The sequence below is a fragment of the Sinocyclocheilus grahami genome, unplaced genomic scaffold, assembly GCF_001515645.1.
Source record: "Sinocyclocheilus grahami isolate Dianchi unplaced genomic scaffold, SAMN03320097.WGS_v1.1 scaffold2321.1, whole genome shotgun sequence".
Classification (NCBI taxonomy): domain Eukaryota; kingdom Metazoa; phylum Chordata; class Actinopteri; order Cypriniformes; family Cyprinidae; genus Sinocyclocheilus; species Sinocyclocheilus grahami.
The window spans coordinates 46,937-53,642 of NW_015507500.1; the positions used below are offsets into that span (position 1 = coordinate 46,937).

Consider the following 6,706-nt stretch of genomic DNA (forward strand, 5'->3'; position numbering starts at 1 on the left):
ATTTCCTGGACATCCGGGCTGGGCTTATGCTTTCAGGCTGCCCTGTCTGGTCTACTCTATCTAGGTCACCCTGAGGGGCCTCCCGATCACCAGGATATCCCCTCTTGCTGAGGCATCGAGCGGGAAGTATAGGTGGCATTTGCGAGAACCTTCTTGTGTAATGCTGTCTCAGGCAGTGCTCCCCTCAGCTTAGAGGGTTGTATTTGAGCTTGACTCTCCTGTTTGGCCCAGTACTTCTGGGTATCTGTTAACAGATGCTTGAATAGATAGCCAAATCAGGAATAGATTCCTTTAAGGGAATACGACCAAGAGCCTAGACTCATACTAGTCTTGGCCTGTCACACAGGGGCTACCGCACACTCTGTATATGCTGAAGGAACTGTCTCAACAGACCCCTAGTAGCAACACCCTGTTAAAGTAGGTATCCAGAGGATACATAGTGGATATTTAATCATGCATTCTTATGTGTTTATTACTACAGTCGGTTGTACTTGTTGTACTAGCAAAAACAATTCTGAGCTTCCTTCAAGTAACAAAATCAGATATCTACAATAAAACTCGGAGAAAGAACTATTTATAATTATTTTTATTTTTCAAATATTCCACACATTTACAGCATCTTTATTACGGAGTGGAACATTTCTTAAGAGTGGGTACTTTAGAACTAGTTCCTGTTTTTATCACACATGCAGGGGCTGAAGGACGTGGGTTTGACCCAAAGAACTTAAACACAAAAGATAAAAGAAAAGAAAACCACAAGCTGAAGAGCAGCACATGTTGATGAGCACAGTAATAAAGCACCCTGCAAACACAAAGCACTGAGACATTTACAAGCAAACATTTTCACACTTTTTCTCAATTCATTATTTCAGTAAATGTTGCAGGTGAATAGCTGAATGAGCAGCTCTTAGTCTTTATTGTCTTCTGTTCACAATAAATGTTCATCTTCTGTCTCTCTGTGTTTAGTCTCATGTGTCTCGCTGTGGGTTTCCTGAATAAAGCTGTTTAATCTTCACACTCAAACTAAACTGAGACACTGAACCTTCACCAGTTTTCTGTGGCTTTGAGATGGACAGAAAAACAGCTTGTTCATCACACAAACACAAAACACCTCCAGCATTTGTGAGAAACTTTGAGACAGAAAACATGTCATTTTCAAGTCTCTGAATATTACAATAACAACAAATCATTTCAAAATGCTAATTATTACTGTTCATTTGCATGTATTGTGGATATTTAGTTCAGGCCTGAGAGTAATACATAATCAAATTATTATTTGGACTCGGACTGATGTTCTCCTTTGCAGAAAGTACAAACGTTTCTCATTGTCTTTCATGATAATAATTAGATAATCATGCTTGTATACTGTGTTTCTGGATATTTCTCTGATAATGTTGATTTCATCAGTATGGAAACTAGATTCAGTCATCGTCTGTGTTGAGGCTGTTAATGAGAGTCAATGCCTTGCAATGATAATGTTTGACAATTCAAATATAATATAAAAAATGTAAATAATAATTGATTTCCTGTGTTCATCACACCCTCACATAAACTGACATGAGAAGCTATTTTAAACATGCGAAAGAAGCAACAAGATAATTCACAACATGATTCACAAACTGAACTGAATGACCCTCATCAAACCAAACAACTGCTCAACACTAAATTATGGATTTCAGAAATCATAAATAACATTTTTATCAACAAACTGTGAGTGTAAACAAACGTATATATATTATACAGTGGTGTGAAAAAGTGTTGGCCCCCTTCCTGATTTCTTTTTTTTTTTGCATGTTTGTCACTTTAATGTTTCAGATCATCAAACTAATTTAAATATTAGAAACTGACAGCAGCGTACAGGAGCTCATCAGAGGGGATTGTGGGTAATTCATCATGGTTCTTCATTTGAGCTGATCCAGGATCTGAGAGAGAATCACATGAATCAGATCAACATCAAGCAGCATCTGAGACAACTCAAAGATACATTTTACATCTGCTGACAGTGAGCAGATTGAAGCAGCTCAGAGACAGTACAAAAACTAAAATACCTCAATTTAAGCACATGCAAAATTATGTTTCAACAAATAAAACCAAGGATCACCTCGTCTCTTGTGTCTTAATTTGCACACAGTCAGAGTGAATCCACCGATCAGCAGCAGAATCACACACACACTAATAATGAAGATCACGGAGAAATCTGAGAATAAAACACACACTGAGTGTTAATTAAAGAGATACACATAAATGAAATATATAGAGACGTTGGCTTTGATTTATAGATTGAATCATAAGGGCAGATGATCTCAGCAGATTCTCCTTCATGTCTCACTACTGGAGGCACTGTGAACAAAGAACAGCTAAATTGTACATTAATTATTGTGCTTATTAAATATTTCTGTATTTGGTATATAAGGTCAACCATTAAATAATTATTAACCAACAATTGAAGTGCTCAGGTTCCTCACCGTGTTTGAGGTGCAGCTGAAGTTCAGTGAAGCTCTCAGTATAGTCAGATACTTTCACTCCACACCTGTATGTTCCTGCATCTGCAGCTTTCAGCTCTCTAAAAAACACCATCAAGACTCCTGCTCTGGTGTCGTCATATAAAGAAACATCTCCATTCTCCATCCATTCATCCTGAACTCCTGGATTCTTCCTCTCTGAACATCCGTCTGATTCTTTACAGATGTATTTTGGGTTGGTTTTGTATTGAGGATGTTCACACTTGATCATCAAACCACCTCCTGAGGAGCCGCTCACTCTAGACACGCCCACTTTAGCTGTCAATCACAAATATCATTACATTTTAAGCAAACACAGATTGTAATTTGTTTTTGCAGGTTTGATTAATTTTGTTCTACTTACTAATAATATGTAGATGCACAGTGTTAATAATGGAGTAACTGTATGATTGTCTGTAGATCCAAACTCCACATAAATAAACTCCTCCATCATCTGGTGTCACAGCAGTGATTCTCACACTGATGAGTTTTTTGTTTCTGCAGTCATATCCACTGAATCTTCCTATCATACTCGATGTGTACATGTGTATCATCTCTTCAACAGAGTATGTTCCTTCTTTGAATATGATTTTTGAGTCATTAATATGATTCTGTGAATATTCACAGCTGAAATTGGCAGTTTCTCCAATATTCACCATCACTCTCTTTGACACTTTACAACATGCATCTGTCATTGATATGATAAAGAAATATATTTTACATATACACTATATAGAGATTTAATAATCAGTAATCAGACTACACAAAGAGGGAGTTCAAGGATTTAATTATTTGAAAAGCATTTTTAAAAGACATGGTGGCTCTACTATAGTGGTCCAATTTAAATTGATTCATTTATCTGAAATGCATATTCTTGGGAGAAACAGACACAACTCAAACTTGCCAGCATAAAAAACGAAACAGCAAAAGATTTGTAACAATCTCAAGGAAAGATTACCATTACCAATTATAAATGGAAAAATGCTGCTTTAACATTTTCATGAGTGGAAATTTTTTGTAAACTAGCCTGTCTAGAGTAACTTTTTTAATGTCGAATCTGATTCACTGGATGGCTCAGCACATGAGATGAATGCTTTTCATTCATAAAGTGACATTTGCACTGTAAAAGTTTATAGTTATTCTGTATTATCTCGGTATCTGTTATATAAAATAAACAAACCAGGTGCTTAAAAAAGGCCATTAGAATCTTCGCTTGCATTAATCGGAATTACAGACACTGAACAGACATGCTAAGTGTAATATGCAATGTTTCGTTGATTAATAGATTTTTGAAGCGCGCATTTGAAATGTTAACTTTAATTACGTTACTTCTGTGACTATTTAGATAACTGTGGCACAAAATAAACAAAAAATTATGAGCTTGATAATGTCGTCTGAATATCGCCTGTCTGATTGATTACGATCCAGCGTGTCTTCCTCTATATTTCTGCCATTTTGTCAGAATTGTTGTGAGATTAAAAAGATGAAAAACTTGCAATAGTAAGACTAAAAGACTGCATTGTGAGATATAAAACGATAATTTCCAAGAAAAAAGTTGCAATTGGGTCAGATTTTTTATTCCGTTAAAAATAAATAAATAAATAAATGTGAATACTTCCATAGTGAAATACTGAAATATCTGATGGTACACGGTACTGGGAAAAGCTTAGACACAGATGAAGGTCCTGCATTTTAGGGGGTGAGGCTGAAATGATCAATGGTAAAAAGGGTCTCGAAGTGCCTCTGCTACACAAAGACTATACTATAAAAAATATTTACCTTCTTCCACATTCAAAGTTATATCAATGATCGATTGGCCATCAAGCCCAACCTGGTATCTTCCAGCATCTTGTGTGTTCAGTTCTCTGATGTAGATCATGAGGTTTCCCTCATTATTTTGAAACAGTGTGAATCGTCCTTCTTTAATCCATTTATCATGTTTCATATCATGTATTATCATACTCCACTCAGGTAATTTAACCATATATTTAGCAGAGTCACGGAACCAAAGTTTCCCAGAATCAACAAGAAGACTTCCTCCAGAATATCCCGTGACGAGTGAACAGCCAGCTTCTTTGGCAATGAATGTTTGTGGCTTACCCTCCTTGTGAAGGGTGTCAATGATTGTCTTCTGGACAACTGTCAGATCAGCAGTCTTCCCCATGATTGTGTAGCCTAGTGAACCAAACTGAGAGACCATTTTGAAGGCTCAGGAAACCTTTGCAGGTGTTTTGAGTTGATTAGCTGATTGGCATGTCACCATATTCTAATTTGTTGAGATAGTGAATTGGTGGGTTTTTGTTAAATGTGAGCCGAAATCATCACAATTAAAAGAACCAAAGACTTAAACTACTTCAGTCTGTGTGCACTGAATTTATTTAATACACAAGTTTCACAATTTGAGTTGAATTACTGAAATAAATGAACTTTTCCACAACATTCTAATTTATTGAGATGCACCTGTATAAGGTCAAATGACACTGAAGCAGTTTAGATCAGCATCAGCATTATTTGAATCACCCTCTAGAGGGCAACTGTGGATATAAGTTCACTGAGGTTCCCTAGAGCAGGGGTCGACAAATAAGTTTGGCATCGGGCCAAAAAAATTAATAAAATGGCGGGCCAGAACATAGTTAAAGTATAATTTAAGAAATGAATTGATGAAAAATGCAACTAGAATTGCATGTGACAGACTGTGCTCCGCGTCTAATGTATTTCAGTTTGTTTGAAATATCACAGTTCTGTTCATAACGTATATATAAAAAAATAAAATAATAAAATAACAGGAGAGTTTCAAAGTGGCTTATTGGAACACTAGTGTGCAAAAAATTTTCCTACCACCTGACAAGCTAATAACACGGTTGTCAGCATTAAAAGGTATAATTGATGCTTTTTGCCGTGCAATTTTTGTTTGTGATGAAAATAACAGTACGTTTTCGTCAGTTATTTTACCTATGGATCGATGCATTTCTTACAGATTTCTGCTCATTCGAAATTGGATACAGACAGAGCCGGATTTACGCATAGGTATTCTAGGCAAGTGCCTGTGCTTGCTCGTCCAGGGGGGGCCCAAACACAATGTCGAGATATATAATATTTGTGTTACCCTATGGGATATCTACAACAGTAAAAGAACCAAAACCCCAGAAGACATTGAGCAAATAAATATAACAAACAATAGGGTAAAATTGACAAACTATTTCCATGTCTTCAACTTTTTTTATGTACGGAAATCACGCTTACTTACTCCCGTTCGCTCGCACACACACGCTGAAACGCGGACAGAAACTTGTCATCAGCGCTGCGGCTGCACCGCAAATTTATCAGTAAAATAGTTTCGCAGCTGAAAAGCTACATGACATTTCTCAGTAGCGAGGTTCTTGAAGCAGTTCAACTTAAAGATTCGCTATTAGTAGACGCTACTGCTGAGAGACGCACAGACGCAAGTATTCACACGCAGTTAATCTCTCTCTCTCTCTCTAATAACTGCGTTAGACTGCATTAATAACTGTGTTAGCCTGCATATCAATGGCTCAAGCCTCTGTTATTAGCTCTAAAATAACGTTTTGAAATTTGCAACGGAAGGTTTGGGATGAGGTGCGTAAAAAATTAGCTAGTTCAACACCTACGAGATTTCAGGACGGAAACATGTCAAATGTCTTGAAACAAATCATCTGAACAATTGATGTGTGATTGTGAATCCAGGCCGTTAAATTTATTAGAGAAATAATGCACTCCCGAAGTGGTTATGTGGCCACGTCGCCACGCCTATTAATGGAATGAAATGCAATTTGTTTGAATTCTCAAATAAATTAAGAACCTACATTCAATTTCTATTGACTGAACGCAAGCGCTTATTGCGATAGAAAACACTGTAACGGTTTCCACTGATTAAGAAATTTGTTTATTTTTTGCTTGGGTGGTAATATTAGGCCTATTATATTAATAGGGAAGGGGGGGGGCAAAAGTGTGTTTTGCCTATGTCACGAAAAGAAGTAAATCCGGCCCTGGATACAGATAAAGTAGCACTGTAAGATTACATTTGTTTGAATGCATTATTGAGAGAGCGATTGTGTGTTGTAAGGCATTTCCAAACATCACACAAACCAGATGAGAGTCGTAAAAGCATGAACCATGGTCAGCCCAGGCGTACCTCTCTCCAATGAGTTCCTGCCTCGCTCTGCTTATCTTTACAAAGAAAACAC

At 36.9% G+C, this 6,706-nt stretch overlaps 1 protein-coding gene across 1 annotated transcript in view; it reads right to left on the minus strand.

The window, feature by feature from the left end:
* Window positions 1-5,526, minus strand: part of LOC107574735 (polymeric immunoglobulin receptor-like) — a 15,792-nt gene extending 10,266 nt beyond the window's left edge. Inside the window, exons 1-4 of the mRNA XM_016261183.1 lie at window positions 5,523-5,526; window positions 4,281-4,571; window positions 2,866-3,189; window positions 2,466-2,780 (exon numbers count right to left, since the gene is read on the minus strand). Coding sequence (XP_016116669.1) covers window positions 2,466-2,780; window positions 2,866-3,189; window positions 4,281-4,571; window positions 5,523-5,526 — 934 coding nt within the window. The remainder of the gene's footprint in view (window positions 1-2,465; window positions 2,781-2,865; window positions 3,190-4,280; window positions 4,572-5,522) is intronic.
* Between the last annotated feature and the right edge of the window lie 1,180 nt (window positions 5,527-6,706).